Here is a 19,612-nt window from a genome sequence, read left to right on the forward strand (position 1 = left end):
GGCAAACACAGAGAGGAAATGAAAAAAAACGTAACTTCACTCAATGTGAGGTAGAAGTTATCATTGGCGAGGTGGGAAAGAGGAGAAAATGTTGTTTGGAGGGCACCGTGTGGGCATTACTAATGCCAAAAAGGCACGTGAGTGGCAAACGGTGGCAGACGCCGTAAATGCTGTAGCCTCACAACCTCGGACCGTGGCCGAAATAAAAAAGAAATGGTCGGACATTAAAGTCGAGGCAAAAAAACGTCTGGCGCTTGGGGGGACACCGGAGCTGACCCCTCTTGATGACAGACTGGCGGCAATAATTGGGGAATCCCTTAAGTGGAGTGGTGACTGACGCGCAGGGGGACACGACGCGCCAGATGCACCGGGTGACACCCCCCCAAAAGCTCCAACAGGACGGCTGGAGGAAGTCGGAACCGGCTCATAAGCCACTCGTCCTCGTTTGCCAGCACGTCTTCTTGCTGTCTAAAGATGCGTTCACTCCGAATTCTTCCATTTGCCACATCTTCTAAGAGCGCAAGATCAGCCATTGTGCGTCATTACGCATTGTGATGGGGCATTTTATTTCAATCCATTTAATTACATCTGACAAGCTACAGATGTCTGTAAAAATCGACGTGGAAATGGGAAATTGTTCATCGCAAATGTAATTTCTTGTTGCTCTCTGAATGGTTGAGACATACGCCATACATTGTTTTATCAAAAATAAAACATACTAAAGGCATATGCATGAATACCATAATTCCGTACCTTATGAAGAAATGTTTTAATATGAAAACAACTTTCCCCAGTGGACAATTAATGCATCTCTCTCTATCTATCCATCTATCTATCTAATTGCACCTATATCTGCTCCGCCAGACGGACACATTATAAACGCGGCTAATCAGTTTTGTAAATTATTTCGTTCTGTTAACTATATTATTTATGAGGATGAATTGCCAATATCTGCCAATATTGCAGAACATATTTCACTTTTCTTTTTGCAAATAAGTGTTCATTTAAATTTCTGTTGTAATTTTCGTTTGATTTTTTTTTTTTGTTTCGCTGCTGATCGATCAAACGGGTGTTCGTGTAGCTGTTAATTGTAAGACTTGCTTTGTGAAGTCTTCATGTTATTTCTGAGAGGCAGTATTGTCATTTTCACTTTCACGTGTTTCTTCCATCTGCCAACGGTGTCGCCGTTTCTCATTTCATCCGTTTTTGTGCGTACGCCTGGGTCAGAGCTTGCGTGAAGGACCGCACATTTTCCCGTCAAGTTTGCTTTTTATAAATCTCAACTATTGCGTAGAGAGTGGCGTACGCCTTCTTTTGTGCGTACGCAACCTTTATAAATGAGGCCCCAGGACTTGATCCAGACCAAATTAACCCTTGTGCTATCTTAGATGACCCCACCCTTACATTGACGTGTTCTCCCTACCATGACAAAGGTGGATAAAGGTGGTAAGATTTCATGTAATCCATGGACACCAGTGAAGATCACAAATCATTGAAGAAAAAAGGTTCAGTGCACTGTCTAGTGGGTTTAGATGACCCCACTCCCAATGTTAAAGTGCCTAGGAGAGCACAAGGGTTACGCGGACTCGGTTTGACTTTGACTTGACAGACTTTTCCAGTCTGAATACACCCTAAAGTACATTTTCCCTTTGAGTGAATGCCAAAATGCATTCTGTGTCCCAAATTCAATTATGCTTGTTGTAACCAGCCTACTGGAAAATCTTTACATCAGAACACTAATTTGTTTTGCCACCGGCTGTTTCTTTACCGGATTGTTTTGTTAAAATCATTAAAAAGTGTCTTTAGTGCACTCAGAAAGTATCCTGTCAATTCCAGGTTGTGCTCCAAGGATAGAAGCTCTTCCAGAGGACATCAGTATCGAGCCAGGCAAGGTCCTCACCGTTGCTTGTGCCTTTTCCGGTGACGCGAAACAGATTACATGGTCTCGTGGCGGCAAAACCATAGAGGTGACGCCTGGAGGCCGATTCCACATTGAAACAACAGAGGACCTAACCACCCTTATCATCACTGGAGTGAGGGAGGAAGATGCCGGAGCGTACACACTCAAGCTGTCCAACGAGCTTGGATCTGACACAGCAACTGTTCACATAAGCATTCGATCAGGGTAAAGAACAAAAACAATACGCCAATGTCCTTTTTCCCGTCTTCTGTGCCTTTTTATTTATTAACTAAACAAAATCATCCACTTGATAAAAGATCTGGATTATTCTTGTAAATATGAACTATTTTTATAACAAACGTGACATTCATTTATGCCAAACTAGACTTAAGTCTATAAATTTGTTAAATGTGCCATATTGGATAACTATGACTTAAGATGTTTGAACGTCTTTTCTGTGACATGTACATAATGTATATAGCCGAAGTGACCGGTTATGGGAAAATGTATGAGTTGTTATTTATGACAGTATTATTAACTGAAACAAATGAAACTAAGTGTAGTTTAGCAGGAGAAAGTTTTAACATGAACGAATACCCTGGTAAACTGGGAAACTAAACTCTGTGCCTCAACGATAAGTTGAAGTCTTAAGATTGCCTCAACAGGTAGAGAGGCTCCCTGTTGATGTTCTAAACCAGAAATGAAACTATGATGACACTGCCGGGGGAGAAAAGAGCAGTGTAATAGTGTTGGAACAGGAGCATGAGATCCTGAGTGCTGTTTGCATCTACCCTCATGCAAGCAGGACAACTGGACCTCATGCTGCAACCGATTACGTCATACTGCCATTTTGATGACAAGTTCACAGTGCGAGCGGCCTGCACTGCCTGAGCAGAAGTTTTTTTGTTTGTTTTGTGCTCTGCTTCTGGCAAATGACCATTATGTGGGGCTCTTGAGTTTTTCCATCAACCTGGCCAATAGAAGGAGTCCTGCAGGTGCTTGTTTGCAGAGGCAGAGCTTCAACTTGGAGGTGTGCAGCGTGTTTGTGTGTTAGTTTGTAGAAACATACCTGTCAGGTGAGGTAGACGCACAAGAGAAAATGTTCTCCAGGTGAATCCAACTCCTGGAAGGAGAAAGAAGTTAAATGTGACCGTGTTAGTCGCCTCTCACTTCAGGTTTGTTAGTTAGAATTGTAGCCATTTTTTTTGCATCCTCCATATGTTTTCTCCACTTATTGATCTATTAAAGCATGACTGTCAGCACTAAATGGAGACTCTGTGTGATTATTTTAACACTCTATCTAAACTGCTGGAATCGTTTGATTTTAAACTCTCATTTCTGGTACAATGATTTGCTTCCAAACAGCTATTTTATAAACAAAAATTAACAAAAGTACCCTTGTTCAAAAATTGTCAACTGAATGTAACTTACAGACTGTCAAATGAAGAAGTTTATCACTCGCTGGGTGGTGTTTTTGTTAAATCATAACCCTTGCGCTATATTATGGGGTCCAGATGACCCGATCCTTACATTGACGTGTTATCCCTACCAGGACAAAGGTGAATAAAGGTGGAGAGGATTTCATGTAATCCATGGATACCAGTGAAGATCACAAATCATTGAAGAAAAAAGGTTTAGCGCACTGTCTAGTGCAGGGGTCGGGAACCTATGGCTCGCGAGCCATATATGGCTCTTTTGATGGTCACGTGTGGCTCGCAGACAAATCTTTAATTATACTTTTTTATTTTTTTATTTTATTAGACCAGTCCTTGTCTGGCGCGATGCGATGCCAGAGGCGCGCAGTAGTAGCGGGGCTTGGAGAACAAAATCTGCGCCAGGACTATCAGTTACTATTATCTATTATTTCACAGAGTTTATACCAGCCGGAAACCTGTGAAGTGACGTGCCTAAAACTGCACGCTCCCGTCTCTGAGAAAGAGTGTGCAGTTGCGGGGACGGGATGTGTGAGGAAGAAAGCAGAGGGTGGGGGTGTGTGTGTGGGCACGGCCAGTAAGGTGAACCGCGCAGGGATTGTAAAAACGTAAAACCCCCTGCCCGTCACTCACTGCAGCGTGAGTGTGTGTTTGGCTCCATGTCTGCATGTTATCAGTCTGTCTCACATCTAAAGAACATTCAGACCTACGATCACGTTTAAAGTCTCAACGCCTGCGTGAAGCAGAAACTCACCAAGTATCAACCAGACTAGACCATCAGCAAAACTACTACGAGAAATACTCAACATTTATCAGCAACAGCATAACGATGTTATTAAAAAGAATCCGCAGACTTATTGTACTTTAAAAATGTTGAAATTAAATCAAATGCACACATTCACTTGTATATTTAGTTTTAAACATATTGTTGCGGACTGAGTTGGATGGCTGTTGGGCCGCGTTAAAGGTTCTAGAGTTCATTAAACGCATCAAGCAGAGATCCCATTGGCCCTCAGTTCTGTCACTCAGCCTGTTGTTAGGTAATTTGGACCAATGGGGTTCAGCTATGGGCCTAATAAGGGAAATGGGAGGGCTGGAGCGGGAGCAGGTAAATATAAAGTTGGGAGAAGCGCTCTCGTCTCAGCGGGAGAGATTCAGGAGTTGCTGAATTAATTGTACGGCGTTTGTTGCGGTCTGCAGTACCCAGAATAAAGAACCTTAAAAGAGGTTAAGTCTCCGTGCCTCAGTGTGGGAAATGGACACTACATTATTGTATGGCTCTTTCAAAATTACATTTAAAAATATGTGGCGTTTATGGCTCTCTTGGCCAAAAAGGTTCCCGACCGGTCTAGAAATCCCTTTAACAAAAAAAAAATTCTAAAAGTAAGGAAAACAAAGTTTAAAATATTGGTGTTGGAACTTCAATATTTATGGTTTGGAGTGCGTAATTAATGAAAAACTTCAAATATTACATCAGACGTGCCTTTTGAGGTCTGCAGTCAACCAGATTTAAAAACTAACTTTCCAGGGGGAAATCATATTACTGACATAATATTTGATGTTTCCAAACATTCATTAGAAAAATGTAACGATGTAATGTATTAAGTCTGTCCTGAACAGCCTTTACCTTCAGAGGTAATTGTATTTTTTTTCTCAAGAGTCTTTAGTTGTGATGATGTTCAATAGCTTTATGACTCTGAGAACCTTTATTTCACTATGTAATGTTTTTTTCTCTAAAGCAAAAATATAAACTTTTAAGACAGTATGGAGCTCTGCTTTGTCTGAGGAACATTTTAATAATCAGTGAAGGATAATCACAAGTGTTACGAAGGTAAAACTTTTAATTTAGCTCCACGCGAAGATCTTTCCAGTGCATCAGGATAGTCCGACGGGCAAGTAGTTTCAGAAAGGCAATAAGGTCCTCTAACCAAGGAGGGAGAGAGTGATTGTCCGGAAGTATACCAAAAAGAGCTGTCATTGGGGATCGGTGTACTTTGACGTTACAGACAGAAGATAAAGAGTCAAATACAGAGTCCCAGAAGTCAGAAAGCGACGGGCATGTCAAAAACATATGAGTGAGATTTGCAGGGCCTAGATTACATTTTACACAGTTAGGATCAGTACCTGGAAAAACTCTGGCAAGTCTGCTTCTAGACCAATGAGCTATATGAACCGCTTTACATTGAATGATACCGTGCCGGGCGCATATTGATGAGGAGTGAATTCGCCCAAGCGCAGATCTCCACTGATCATCATTTATGTCTTTATGAAGCTCTTCTGACCAAGCCACACATAGATGGTCAGATGACGAATCAAGGGTGGATAGTAAAAGGTTATAAATTTTTGATATTGTACCCTTCAGAGAGGGGTTGATCCCCATGAGAGTGTCAATCATGGTGGCTGTTGGGGCACTGGAAGGGTCAGGGAAATGACAGACAAAATTACGAGCCTGCAGATACCTAAAGAAATGAGTGTTAGGCAGATTAAAGTTTTTAGCTAACAACTCAAACGAAGCTAAAGTTCCATCTATGTAAAAGTCTTTTACTGAAACTAAGCCACGACTTCTCCACAGGGCAAAAGTCTTCTCAGTAGATGATGGAGGAAACAAAGGGTTAAGATGGAGTGGGGACATGAGAGAGATTATTTGAATTCCAAGGTGCTGTTTGAGTTGAGTCCATATCTTTAAACAATGCTTAACTATGATGTTATCGGTATAAGATGTGAGAGATAATTTAAGAGGCAGACACAGAAGAGAGAATAAAGTAGCAGAGGCAAGAGTACAAGATGATTCCTCTATTAGTAACCAGACTGGCTTTACAATGTGACTATGACACCAAAATAATATTGTTCGGATATTTGCAGCCCAATAATAAAATAAAAGGTTGGTAGGGAGAGGCCACCATTGTCTTTGCTTTTCTGTAATATGGTTTTTCTCATCCTTGGAGGCTTTTTTTCCCATAGAAATTGAGCAATAGAATTGTCAAGGGACCTGAAAAATTGATTTGGAATAAATACTGGTAGGCATTGAAAAAGATAAAGGAATTTAGGCAGCACATTCATTTTAATGCAGCTTATTCTACCTGCAAAAGATAACGGCAGCATAGACCAGCGCTGTAAGTCACAATTAACTTGATCCAGCAATGGGATAAAGTTGGTTTTGAAAAGATCAGAAAATTCCTTAGTCACTTGAATGCCTAGATACTTAATGACAGAGAGACAGAGGTAAGTCTGAGGGCCTCCGGATTGATAGGAAAAAGTTCACTTTTATTTAGGTTTAATTTGTAGCCAGAGATCTGACCAAACTCCCTCAGCAGAGCTAAAACTGGTGGCATGGAGACAGTTGGGTCTGAAATAAATAATAAAAGGTCATCTGCATATAAGGCTACTTTATGATCTACACCGCCCCTCAAGATACCGTACATAGAGCTAGTTCTAATGGCCGCCGCAAGCGGTTCAATGGCTAGCGCAAATAAAAGAGGAGAAAGAGGACAGCCCTGTCTAGTTCCACGGCCCAAGGGGAAGTATTCTGAGTAGTCGTTATTAGTGCGAACACGTGCCATAGGTGATGTGTACAGTAGTTTGATCCATGACAGGAATTTAAAGCCAAAGCGTCTCAGAGTATAAAACAAGTAAGGCCACTCAACCCGATCAAAGGCCTTTTCAGCATCCATAGAGATGACCACCACCAATCTCAGCTGAAGCCTGTAACATGTTTAGCAATAGAGGGGATAATTTATCCCAAAAAACCTTAAAAAATTCAGATGGGAACCCATCCGGTCCGGGGCTTTTTCCACTCTGCATAGACATGACAGCGTTCTTTAGTTCTTCAGCAGTGAAAGGCTTATCCAATTGAGCAGCTACATCTGCTTCAACTGTCGGAATATTAAGATGTGAAAAAAAATCTTCGTTACGTTTCTCATCAGGAAAACATTCAGAGGTGTATAGAGCAGAATAAAAATCCCTAAATGTGTCATTGATAGTTTGAGGATTAAGTGTGAGTCCATCAGAGGTAGAGAGTTCGGTAATATTTTGAGCTGCTGTTGACTGTCTAATCTGGTGTGAGAGTATTTTATTAGGCTTATTCCCAAATTCATAATAGCTATAACGGGACCTGAGTATTATTTGCACTGCCTCGTCGGTGGCCATCGAGTCAAATTCTGCCTTTTTTATAAGCAATTCCTTAGATAGATCAACACTGGGGGATTCTGCACACTTATTTTGCAGTTCCGATATGACAGAATAAAGATCACGGCTCCTTTGTGAGGCAATCTTATTTTTATAGGCACTGTATGATATTATTTCCCCTCTCAGAAATGCTTTACATGCTTCCCAAATTGAAATTGCAGATGCATCTGGTGTATTAGTTATTAGTGGAAATGTAAAGGTCTATACGTTCACTAATAACCCTTGTGCTATCTTAGATGACCCCACCCTTACATTGACATGTTCTCCCTACCATGACAAAGGTGGATAAAGGTGGAAAGATTTCATGTAATCCATGGACACCAGTGAAGATCACAAATCATTGAAGAAAAAAGGTTCAGAGCACTGTCTAGTGGGTCTAGATGACCCAACTCCCAATGTTAAAGTGCCTAGGATAGCACAAGGGGTTACACTGAACAAAGTCTGTGTCTAATGATATTTTAATTATGACTGTAGCATTCCAGCCGGACTTGATGCAGACGATGGACTCAATGATAGTAACTGATGGACTATGATGGGGTTTCCAACCCATTTATTTACTCCACAGTCATAGTCACACCGTAAGAGCTGAAGAAAAGCATAACAACCAACTTACAATAATTCCTTTTTGATATACAATCATTCTTTACATCAGCTAGTAGCAATAGAATTTTGGATAACTTTGAACAGAAACATATTTTGTTATTTTATACAAAACAAATTGAAAATAATCACAGAATGTGTACAGTAAACATAACCAAAAATCATACCTGTTCGCCTTCCAGCTAGATGCCAAAAACAAATTACTGCTTTACACAGTTATCCTTCCGTTTTTTGTCTTTTTCATTTGTTGCCATAGCGTCAGCTGTTAACTGTTTTTTTTTGTTTCTGTTGAACTGACACACTTCAGAGAAAAGGTGGAAGTAGGTGGAACCTTCACAATAAAAGTCTTCAAAAACAAAATACACTTTACAAACATTAACACTGCTTATCATTTTCTTTTACATCTTCAACATACTTCTTTTTCAATTTAAAGGCATTTTCAATCAAAGGAAATGTTAAAAAACTATGAGAAAACAATTAAAATGGGTCTTTTACAATGACATATCCTTAAAGTCTAAAGGAAAGTTCGACAACGCTTTTATAAAAAAAAAAAAAAAAAAAAAAAAAAGGGGCAGTGAGAAGCAGTAAAAACCTTATAAATTAAATTCTCACCCTCACGCCTTAAACCAAATCCATTACTAAACCCAGTGTACCCACCATCAGTTATAGCCCCAGATCTGGGCTCATAGACGCCACTTCAGAATAACGCTTTTCTCTGAGCCATTCTTGGGGGTTTTTGGATCGTTGTCCTGTTGGAAGACCCATGACCTGCCACTGAGACCAAGCTTTCTGACACTAGGCAGCACATTTTTATCCAGAATGCCTTGATAATCTGGAGATTTCATTTGACCTTAACAACTTCGAGACACCCTGTGGCCGATGCAGCAAAGCAGCCCCAAAACAGAACTGAGCCTCCTCCATGTTTCACAGTTGGGACAGTGTTCTTTTGGTTGGATGCTTCATTTTTGAGTCTACCAACATAGAGCTGATGTTTCTTATCAAAAAGCTCCAGTTTTGTCTCATCATTTTCCCAGAAGCTTTGTGGCTTGTCAACTTGCCTTTTTGCAAATTCCAGTCAGGCTTTTTTCTGATTTCCTTTCAACAGTGGTGTCCTCCTTGGTCGTCTCCCATGAAGTCCACTCTGGCTCAAACAATCTGACACTGATGTACCTTGATCTAGGAGTTCACCTTTAATGTCTTTGGAGGTTGTTCTGGGCTCTTTGGATACAGTTCCAACTATCCGTCTCCTCAATTTGTCATCATTTTTCCTCTTCCGGCCACATCCAGGGAGGTTGGCTACTGTCCCGTGGGTCTTAAACTTCTGAATAATATGTGCCACTGTCGTCACAGGAACTTCAAGCTGCTTAGAGATGGTTTTATAGCCTTTACCTTTACAATGTTTGTCTATAGTTTTGTTTCTAATGTCCTGGGACAATTCTCTCCTTGGCTTTCTGTTGTCCATGTTCAGTGTGGTACACACCTTTTCACCAAACAGCAACATGACTATCTGTCTCCCTTTAAATAGGCAGACTGACTGATTGTGGGTTTGAAAACAGCTGTGATGTCAATTAAAGGACGAACCTGAGTTCATCATGACCCCCTGGACAATTAGTTCTCAGTCTTTTATGGAGGTACCATCATTTTTGTCCTGCCCCATTTCATTTGTTTGTTTTTATTCTGCTAATCAACAACTCAAAAGTAATGGCTGATTTTGACGATTTAATTTTCAGTAAATTTTAATTTGTTACTTTTGAACGTTTCAAGTCATTTCAGTGAGCATTGTGGACCTTCTTTCTCTAACTGAGGGCTACCAACAATTTTGTCCACCACTGTATAAAAGTCGTCAACTATCTTCCTCAATTTGTTGTAACTTGAGCTTAAAACAGATTCATGCTTCTGGTTTCTAACATTATTTTATCTGATGATGGAGATATAAAAAAAAGAAAATTAAGCTCTGAATTGCATTTGAGTTTTTTTTTTCATTCAAATTGCTGTGAATCAGGGGCAGACAAAAACATTTTTTTACAAATATAGCTTATTTGTGTTATGGAAAATTCACAGAAAAGGTCACCAAGCTCCCTGTTCCGCTCTATTCTGATGCATCCACTAGTAATTTGATCCGTCTTGGTTTTCCTCTTCTGAGCTTGTATTGGGCTCAAAGTTGTACGGCTGGATAGTTTCAATACTGCTCACCATTTTTGTTGCAACAGTAATGCTTGGTTGGGGTTGTGTGAGGTATTACGCTAGCGGGGGGAGCATGTAAACAGAGAGCTCTCAATAATGATCCACAGTTCAAGGGAGCAGGTTACCCCAGTTACTTTAGGATTACAAAGAGCAAAAAACACTAGCTTTTTTTTGAAAACGCTAAGAAATCATGCTTTTCTATGTTGTAAAAATGAATATGCCCTCCAGTGTCTTTGGCTCTTCAAATATACACACATCCTCCGAATTAATGTTTTACTGTAGCATATACTGACACATGGTTTTCTTTGGAAAAAAGCTACATCTTTTTTGCTCCAGTATCAATAGTCAAGTAAGATGTTTCTTGAATCATGACAATATATTGAGTTTTATGTCAATAAAATTGAACAATGGACAGACCTGCAGCCTCTGAAAAACTTTCAGGCATTGATAAGGGTTTAGGTTTAATTAGTTTCTCTCTTTTATTCTTTTTGGTTCTTGACATGTTTTTTTTTTTTTTTATGTTTGACAACTTATCCTTTGCTGAATTTTATTTGGCAAATTAAAAACAAGATCCCAAATAGCACAGCCCAGGTTGGCACATTTTATTCTGCATACATTCTTAAGCAGAAAAAGAAAAAGAAACAGGACGTTTTGTCTTTATTGCTGACATGCAAACATTGTGTACTGTTCTACCATTTCTTCTAAGCCCAGACACGTGGCTCTGTGTTCTTCCCCTTGACACTCGTCTGCTGTTGGCCAATACTCGATCCAAGTTCTCTCTCCAAGGATGTACTGCTTTCTAGAAGCAAAGAGGAAGTGGATGAGCGATTAAACCTCAGTAATAAAGTGATAACCACAGGCGAGTCCAAGTCGTGTGAGTTGTGTGGGGATGGAAATGGTCACTGATTTGTAGAAACCAGACTTACATTTGGTATTTTTCATCTCTTTGGATGTCTTTGGATGATCCCATGACCAGGTATGTTTTACCTTTCTGCAAATTTAAGGCCTTCCTGCAATAGGGATAACTTAGGAATGGCAACAGTTTTCCCGTGGGGCCAACATCTGCTCTTCCTGTAATAACAAAGGGAAATGCGTGTGTGAGGGGGATACCTTATAGACCAATTACCAGTGACGTGAGGTCGATGGCTGGTGAGGCACCGACTCCTCAGGAGTCAGAATTACAATTAGAAGAACTGATTATTTCCCAGTTCATCCAATAGCAGCTAAAAGCTTATAAAATCCACACAAGAACATATTTTTCCTATAGAAAATATTTATTTTATAGACATTATAGACATATAGAACACTTTTCTTGTGTATAAATTTATATATACTGTGAACAAATTATAGTGTACACTGATACTTTTATTTTTATTTCAGACTCAGACGTGGTCCATAGAAAAAAAGATACAAATACAGCATACATAATAAAAATTAAAAAGATATAAATTAAAGAGTATAATCGCTGTATCCAGTGTTTCCTCAGGGCAGAAGTGTAGCGGCATGGGCTTCTAAAGATGTGTACAGATGTGTTCAGCACACATATGACCCTCAGTAACTATTTCTGGTATTTTTCCAACTTCAAATTCTGATGTTTCAATCAGTTATCAAATGTCTGTCAAACTTAATTCTTTTAGGCCTAAATTTAGTTTGACATACATTATTTTTCTCTTACTCCCATGTTATTTTAAAATGGGAGTATTTGTATGTTTGGCCTTACTTTTTGAGTCAGTGCGCCGATCCTTCACAAAAAGCTCTATGATCAGTTGGAAAGTCTCTTATTTTCCTTTTAGTTTGAGTTTCTCCCTCTCAATGGAGACAGACGTCCTTAATCTGTTTCTACAGCAACAGTGTAGCTACCAAGCAACTGTTAGCTCACGCCTGGCCCCTGCTGGTGAGGCTTGCCTCACCTAAAGCCTTTTTTTACAGAAAATTTGGATTACAGGCAAAGCCCATCACAAATTTAGGTGTCAATACAGAAATGTAACAATCCAGTCCAAATGTGTCTGGCATGGAGGAAGCATATAACAGTGTCCCTCAGGATATATTGGGAGGAGTGGGATACATGAACAGTTATTGACCCTCATTTCATCCTTTTAAGAGCGGCAACTTTATTTCTGTTGCCAACAGTAAGTCAAATTATTGAAAGTATAAAGGAATTCCCAATTCTACTTATTCGCTTTTATGGATAACATTATTTCAGCACAGCCAAAAGGAAGAATATTATTATTTATTTATTTATTTATTTCAAGCGTTGTAGTCAAAGCAATAAAGAATTTACACATTTGTTGAACTTATTACAGAAATGATGAAATGCATAGATTAAAAAGACAGAAAATGAAACAAAACAAAAACGTCACTTAAATCACATTTGCTTAATTAAATATAGAAGTAATTTACTAAAGTTAAGTAGAGTTTGATTTATTGCTTGAAAAGGAGTGGGAAGAAGCAAGCTCATATAATCCCACCCCTACTGAGTTCATTCATTTGATAGTTTTACAGTTTTTGAAATCCGGTTCTGATCAAATAGATTCTCTTCAAGTAACAAAATCCAGTGCCTAGTAATGATTGATGATCTTCAGAAAACATTCATGCACGAGTTCAGTAAACAGTAACGATACCGATATGTAATAAATTATCATTAGAACACATGATCGCATTAAACTAATAATTATTGCTTCACATTGCAGATCAAGTAAAGAAATTCAATAGCTAATTGATTGTAATTCAAACCTTTCAGTAATCATTATTACACATTACACAATGTAAAACTCATTGGTTGTAATTAAGAGCTTTGATTATTTCACCACAGTCAAGTTCACGCATGTATTTGGAATTATTCAAACACTTGTTGATCCTTAAATCCCCTTTCTTCATATCCTGAAATAAGAGTTTCTTTATACATTTTCTTGAATATTTGGATATTTGAACATTTTTTGAACTCATTACTTAAACCGTTCTAAAGTTTAGTGCCACACACCGACACACAGAAACCTTTCTTTGTGGTTCTTATCAGTTTGATCTTGAAGTTCCTACATCCCCTCAGTTTGTTCCTCCTTCATTTTCTAAAAACTGTTTTTGGATATTGAATGGTAACGATTTCCCACTGGCTCTGTATAAAAGTTGCGCAGTGTAAAAATCCACAAGGTCATACAGTTTTAATAGTCTAGATTGATTAAAATATATTGTTTTAATTGTTATAATTGTTGATCAAGATATCCGGCTTTATGTATAATTATTCTGACAGCTCGTTTTCTAAGTAAAAAGAGAGGACGTAGTGAGCTCTTAGAATTATTCCCCCAAATTTCTATACAGTAGGTGAAATATGGTAATATTAAAGAACAGTACAATAAATATCTACTATTGTATTCTAATAAATGTTTAGATTTAATTATGATTGAAATACTTTTTGAGACTTTAGTGTCTATTTATTAGGGTTTATGTGTCTGATGTGTGGCTTCAGACTTAGTTTGTCATCAATTTAAAAACCTCTAAGAATTTGATTTCTGTAACACTTTCAATTAAGACATTATTTATTTTAATTGAGAGCTCTTAATTGGCATTGTAGTTACCAAAAAACCTCACTTTGGTTTTATCTAGGTTCAAAGATAATTTGTTATAATAAGTAAATTCAGTCAGTTTTTTTACGATGTTTGAGCCCGAAAACTTCAGGAAGCAGGGATTGCTCCGAGTTGGTCTGAGTCAACATTTCTATGGCAACCACTCTCGCCAATCAGGAGCGAAATTGTCGAAAGGCCACACTTGAAACCGGGCCCAGGAGATTTAGTCAAACGTTTCGAACGTTCGATTCATGACCATGTGCTTTTTTGGAGGCTTCTGATTGGTCAGTTTATAACTTGAATAACCTCAAATGTCATGAAAAAATTGCAATAAGCAATACCTGGAGGGGTCATTTGAAAGAACAGCCCACGTGACCTGAACCCAAGGGGTGTTCTGTTATTGGATTTCTCTGCCGATCAGTCCTTCTGCTCAAACACAATTACTGTTTGAGCAGAAGGATGTTCTTCACTTGGACTCTTGGCAGAAAGACAGCGATACATTTTTTTTTAGTCATGTCATCTGACCTGAAACCATCTGTCTTTAAGGATGAAGAGCTGTAAACCAACAGCCACTTGGGGGCGAGTTAAATTCACTGGTGGACAACCAGTCCAACAAACTTGTCAAACAGACTTGGGAGTATCGTATTGTGAATGTCTGGCTAAGCCAACCCATACAATGGTATCTAACTCCATTAGTGTTAACACAATAGGCCAACCCCAACACATATCTAGGAGAACAGTTTAAAATAAAAAAACAGTATAAATTACACACATGGTAGCATTGTTTATATTGGAGAGAAAAAACTGCAGATTAATACCAACCTTCTTTGATGGAGTCCAGTACCCGTATGGCATAGATGTCTATAGACGGTTTTTCGGCAGCCTCTTCCACCAGAACTTTGTACGCTATACAGCGACAAGAGCAGCTGTCAGTCTCAAAATGTGCATAGGGAAGATGCACACTCAGTTATAAATGTAGCGCAGCTCTTACCATACTCGATCTTGCTGCTCTCTGTGCTCTCACAGATTTTTGATGTTCGCTCATCGTTGCTTATTCGACCGTTCTTCTGCATGCTGCAGTTCTCTAAAAACAAGCAAACGGTGTGAGCGCACTGTCTGAAACACAAGCAAAAGTTGGTGTAAATTTCACTGCTAGTCTGCAAGAATGTCTCGTACAACAATAAAGAGCACAGCCCCCTGCTTTTGTGTTCCAGTCCCAAGTCCAGCTAAACACAAGAACCAGCAATATACAAAATATCAAAAAGCAATTGCTGCCTTAAATGACTCTTGTATTTGTTTTAATTATTATTACCAGTGGCGGACCGTGCATTATACACCTGGGCCTTCAGTAGTGCTCCGACTGAATCATTCAACTCCTTATGAACAACTTTAGGATGCAGAAATGAGCTTTGCATTGCATACATGGACTCTTGGCAGAAAGACAGCGATACATTTTTTAGTCGTGTCATTTGACCTCAAACCATCTGTCTTTAAGGAGGAAGAAAAACTGTAAACCGACCACCACTTGCGGGCGTGTTTAATTTTTTTGGTGGACAACCAGTTCAACAAACTTCTACGATGCAGAAAGGAGCTTTTGAAGTGCATAATTGAAAGTTCCTGTCACCACAATAAAAGCATCTAAATAAACTGAATAAACCAAAACAGCAAACAAATCTCCTTATGCAACTACAGCCATCGAAACATTTTCTTTTTTCTAAGGGGGGCCTGGCAAAAAATAATTGAGAAGCACTGCATTAGGGAGACCTTCAGAATGGAGAGTGAAGGCCTCTTTAGCTCTGACCCTGCCTGGCAACAAAGGACAGCTGAAATGCGATTGGTTAAATGCTCCAATATGAAAATACATCCGTCTGGAAGCAGCATAACACTCATAAACACAATAAAATGGAACAGACAGACCATTTGAGATAATTTCATGAGTATGCCTGGACAAAATATAATCAACACATGATTCAGATATTTTTTTAGGCCTTCAGATAAGACCTTGAAGGCCCTGATGGCCCACCACTACTAGTTATTTATTATCCCTTTTAAGCAAGAAAATTGGTTCATGAACATGTTCAAAGACATATATTTTTTCTTTTGAACAGACAATAAAGTTATCTATCTTTAAAAAGCTGACTTTTGTCGGAAGTGGCTTCATATGTAGAACAAATCAATCAATCATGCAAATTACAGAGCTTTAGTTCAGTCAAATCAATCAATCATGCAAATTACAGAGCTTTAGTTCAGTCATGGCCCATGTTAAAAAAAAAAAAAAAAACATAATAATACCATTTTATATGTACCAGTGTGTTTTGGCGCTTGTCTTGTAAAGCAAGGACTTTTTTCTACACCTATACTTCTTTATTAATAAAGTTTGATTTGATTTGATTCTTGCCTGGAGTCATCAGTGGACGTCCTGCGACACAAATGTAACTTGGTTACCTTCTGCACATAAGCACTCGTCATCCTTGCAGAGCTGCATCAGCTGTCCTCCCTCCCTCTCTGGATGGTAAAACTTAACACAAGGTGTTTCTGTAAATAGAAAATGGATATTCCTAAAATTGACTTTATCTTCACCTCATCTTTACCCTGATGAGAAAAGAGGCAGCCTGTACTTACGCTCATAATATTCATAGACAGACACTGCTGCTGGCTGAAGAATGCCCACCTCCATGGTCTGCTGGACCCTGAAACTGATCTCCTCTGGTCGGGTGTTAGAAACCTGCAGGTAAATGTCATTCACATGTCACTAGTTTGCTGTCATTTGGGAATACTCATATCAGCCAGACTGTTAGCTGATTGGTCATGTGAGCGGGTGTGTTCTTTTTGAGTTTCAAATCTTCTGCTTGTGATCTTGGTTAATAACTCAGTTGTCAGATATAAACGTTACACAAAGATCAGATGATCCAGAACATGCAGACATTAATAGGAAGCAGCTTGGAGTCAAACCTTATCCAGGTAGATGATGAGTGAGCCTCGTTCCGACAGAGCTGTGTTCATTTCAAACTTGCTAATGATGCGGGCTCGTCCTCCAGACAGCTGCAGACACAAGTACAAATAAAGATTGGTTTTGGCCACTCACTGAGTCTAATCTTGAAGTGATTTACAGTCTTACAGCTTTTAGGTCACCCAGGTTGGGAGTGAATCCTGTCTGCAAACCGATGTCTATGATGGACATGGTGGCGTTACGACTGCTGTTCTTGTATCTGCAAAGGAAAGCACTATGAAGAAACTGAATAGAATTGGAGTAGAGCAAAAATAATGGGACTATTATACTTACAAAACGTTTATCTGAAGCTTGTAGACCTTTTGGTTTTCAATAGTCTCATCTGCAGGAAGAAACTTCTTATTATATGACTCAAGAAGGGAAATGGTAAAACTCTAGAAATAAAGCTACCTGGAAGCAGCCGCACTGACAGATTAAACTTCTGGCAGTCACTTTCCTTTTCTTCAGGCAGAGCATAGTACAAGGACACCATCTGGCCAACAGTACAAGCAGGATAAATGTGCATAGTAACCAAAGCAAATAGAAGTCATAGAAATTGTCTGCACTTAGTAGGAGGCAAAATGAGAACCCTCAGACAATCTTTTGGAGGTTCTGCTTAAATTTCTTTACAGGATGTCAGAATGGCCTCACAGTCTGCTGTTTGGATGTGCCTCTCACCCCCATAGATAATTTGCTTGACAATGTTCCAAAGGTTCTCAATAGGGTTGAGGTCAGGGGAGGATGGGGGGCCACACCATCAGTTTATCTCCTTTTATGCCCATAGCAGCCAATGATGCAGAGTTTATGCTTGCAGTATGAGATGCTGCACTGTCTCGCATAATTTGATTTTGATTGGAAATGGTTTATTTCAAGCAATCAAATAAGAATAATGTACAAAACATTACAATTCATATTATATATACATTCGTTATACATTCGTACAAAGACATATCAAACTAAGAATAATTAGACATTAAATTAAAGATTGCTTGAAAGGGAGTGGAAGGAAGCAAATGTATTTTCCGGACTATAAGTCGCTCCGGAGTATAAGTCGCACCAGCCCAAAAATGCATTATAAAGTAGAAAAAAACACAGATAAGTCGCACTGGACTATAAGTCGCATTTTGACGGCAAATTTATTTGACAAAATCTGAGACCAAGAACTAATAAGTTTCACAACCTCATATGACACAATCATAGAAGACTGTTTATCTCATAATTTCACAGTAATTCTTTCTTAAACCTATTTATTTATTCCTTTCATGAAGCATCATTGCCCAACTACTACTAATACTCTGTTTTCATCCTGTATTTGTAGAATGTAGTCATTTTAATTGCATTTCTGAATCTATGAAATCATTGGAAAATAGAATATTATGATGGCTTTCAAGATCTTATTGTAAAAAAAAGTTTGCTGATTCTCTGAGTCACTTAACATACTCTTAACACTTAACATACCTCATACATCAAATTGACCCAGGAACATCATCTCTGTTCCTCACAAATGAACATAACAGGAGGGTTAACAATGTATTTATTTCAATTTATTTCTAATATAAGTCGCTGCGGAGTATAAGTCGCACCCCTTGCCAAACTATGAAAAAAAGGGCGACTTATAGTCCGGAAAATACGGTAATCCATCTCTGTTCTACTGTAACCATTTTATTACATGATTTATCATTATCCGGTTCATAACTTTAACCAGACAGAATTGAGAATCCTTAAGTATCAAAAAATCACATGACAAAGATGAATTGCTCAATTGTGTAAAAATAGACATTTTTTAGAAATTAACATGGAAAATGCAGATTAGCTATCTAAAATATATGCAGATTATGTTTATTTGAAAAATCTTTACTATGATAAAAAAAAATACTACATCAGGAAAAAGTAGACATAACAGTGTTTCAAAAATGTTCGTAGCACATGCAGATCAAGTATCAAAAGTTAAAATATGTGCAAATTGTTTTTCATTAGGAAAAACATGAATCAATTTTTGGAGCAAGTGAAGTGATATAATTAGAGATCAATCATTTTAACAATCTTCATTAATTGATTAAGCAATTTTATTCTTATTAGGTAATGCTATGAAATAAAAGGGTCCATATTCTGAGCATTGTCCAAAGCTGGTATTCCATCTTCTGCTGATTAACAGCCGTCCTTCTGGTTCATCTGAGTTTTTACGTTCTTTTTGCATTTGCTGTTATGTCTGCAGACTTCGATTAAGGTCCGTGTCTTTCTGCTGCTGTTATCAGCGCAGCTGAGAGTTGAGGTCAAGTGGTCTGCAGGTCAGAACTCTAGGCTGAAAATCAGGGTCACTGTTGACTTTTAGAGAGAGCGCAGATCACAGGTGTCTTATTCCTTGAAATTATATTTCATTGATTTATTACTGCATTTGTAAGCGTAGACGTCCGTGATCAAACACTTCTCAAAGTCCTTCATAGTGTTCACAACCAGAACCTTGGACTGGTCCGGTGGACCGAGAAGCTTAACAGAGATCCTGCAGCCTTTTTACCAAAGTGTTCTCAATCTGCTTACACTTCCTGAGAAGCCTGGCATGTTTGGCGATTTCTTTGCAATTTCATTCCTAACATCAGATGGTCATTTAGATGAACAGCAAATCCCTTTAGATTTCTCCATTGGCAGACAAACAACAACATCATAGCACACATGAAACGGCAAGCGACAGCATGGCTCCCGGTGAGAGTGGGAAGTTTGCTCCCAAGAAAGGAATAAAATCCTCTGTTGTGTGGAACTGGTG

The 19,612-nt window shown here is 38.8% G+C and overlaps 2 protein-coding genes across 2 annotated transcripts in view; one reads left to right on the forward strand and one right to left on the reverse strand.

Moving 5' to 3' along the window:
- The window catches only part of ttn.2 (titin, tandem duplicate 2), a 198,414-nt gene extending 195,247 nt beyond the window's left edge, over positions 1-3,167 (forward strand). Inside the window, exon 226 of the mRNA XM_078939704.1 lies at positions 1,837-3,167. Within this exon, the coding sequence (XP_078795830.1) occupies positions 1,837-2,129 (293 nt within the window). The 3' untranslated portion in view covers positions 2,130-3,167. The remainder of the gene's footprint in view (positions 1-1,836) is intronic.
- Positions 3,168-10,889: 7,722 nt separating this feature from the next.
- Positions 10,890-19,612, reverse strand: part of LOC101168584 (complement C3-like) — a 38,676-nt gene continuing 29,953 nt past the window's right edge. Inside the window, exons 28-37 of the mRNA XM_011489970.4 lie at positions 17,263-17,344; positions 17,146-17,194; positions 16,981-17,071; positions 16,815-16,904; positions 16,485-16,587; positions 16,308-16,397; positions 14,854-14,946; positions 14,685-14,768; positions 11,229-11,373; positions 10,890-11,101 (exon numbers count right to left, since the gene is read on the reverse strand). Coding sequence (XP_011488272.3) covers positions 10,960-11,101; positions 11,229-11,373; positions 14,685-14,768; positions 14,854-14,946; positions 16,308-16,397; positions 16,485-16,587; positions 16,815-16,904; positions 16,981-17,071; positions 17,146-17,194; positions 17,263-17,344 — 969 coding nt within the window. The 3' untranslated portion in view covers positions 10,890-10,959. The remainder of the gene's footprint in view (positions 11,102-11,228; positions 11,374-14,684; positions 14,769-14,853; positions 14,947-16,307; positions 16,398-16,484; positions 16,588-16,814; positions 16,905-16,980; positions 17,072-17,145; positions 17,195-17,262; positions 17,345-19,612) is intronic.

Source organism: Oryzias latipes, chromosome 21, assembly GCF_053564925.1.
Source record: "Oryzias latipes strain Hd-rR chromosome 21, Olatipes_Hd-rR_3.1".
NCBI lineage: Eukaryota > Metazoa > Chordata > Actinopteri > Beloniformes > Adrianichthyidae > Oryzias > Oryzias latipes.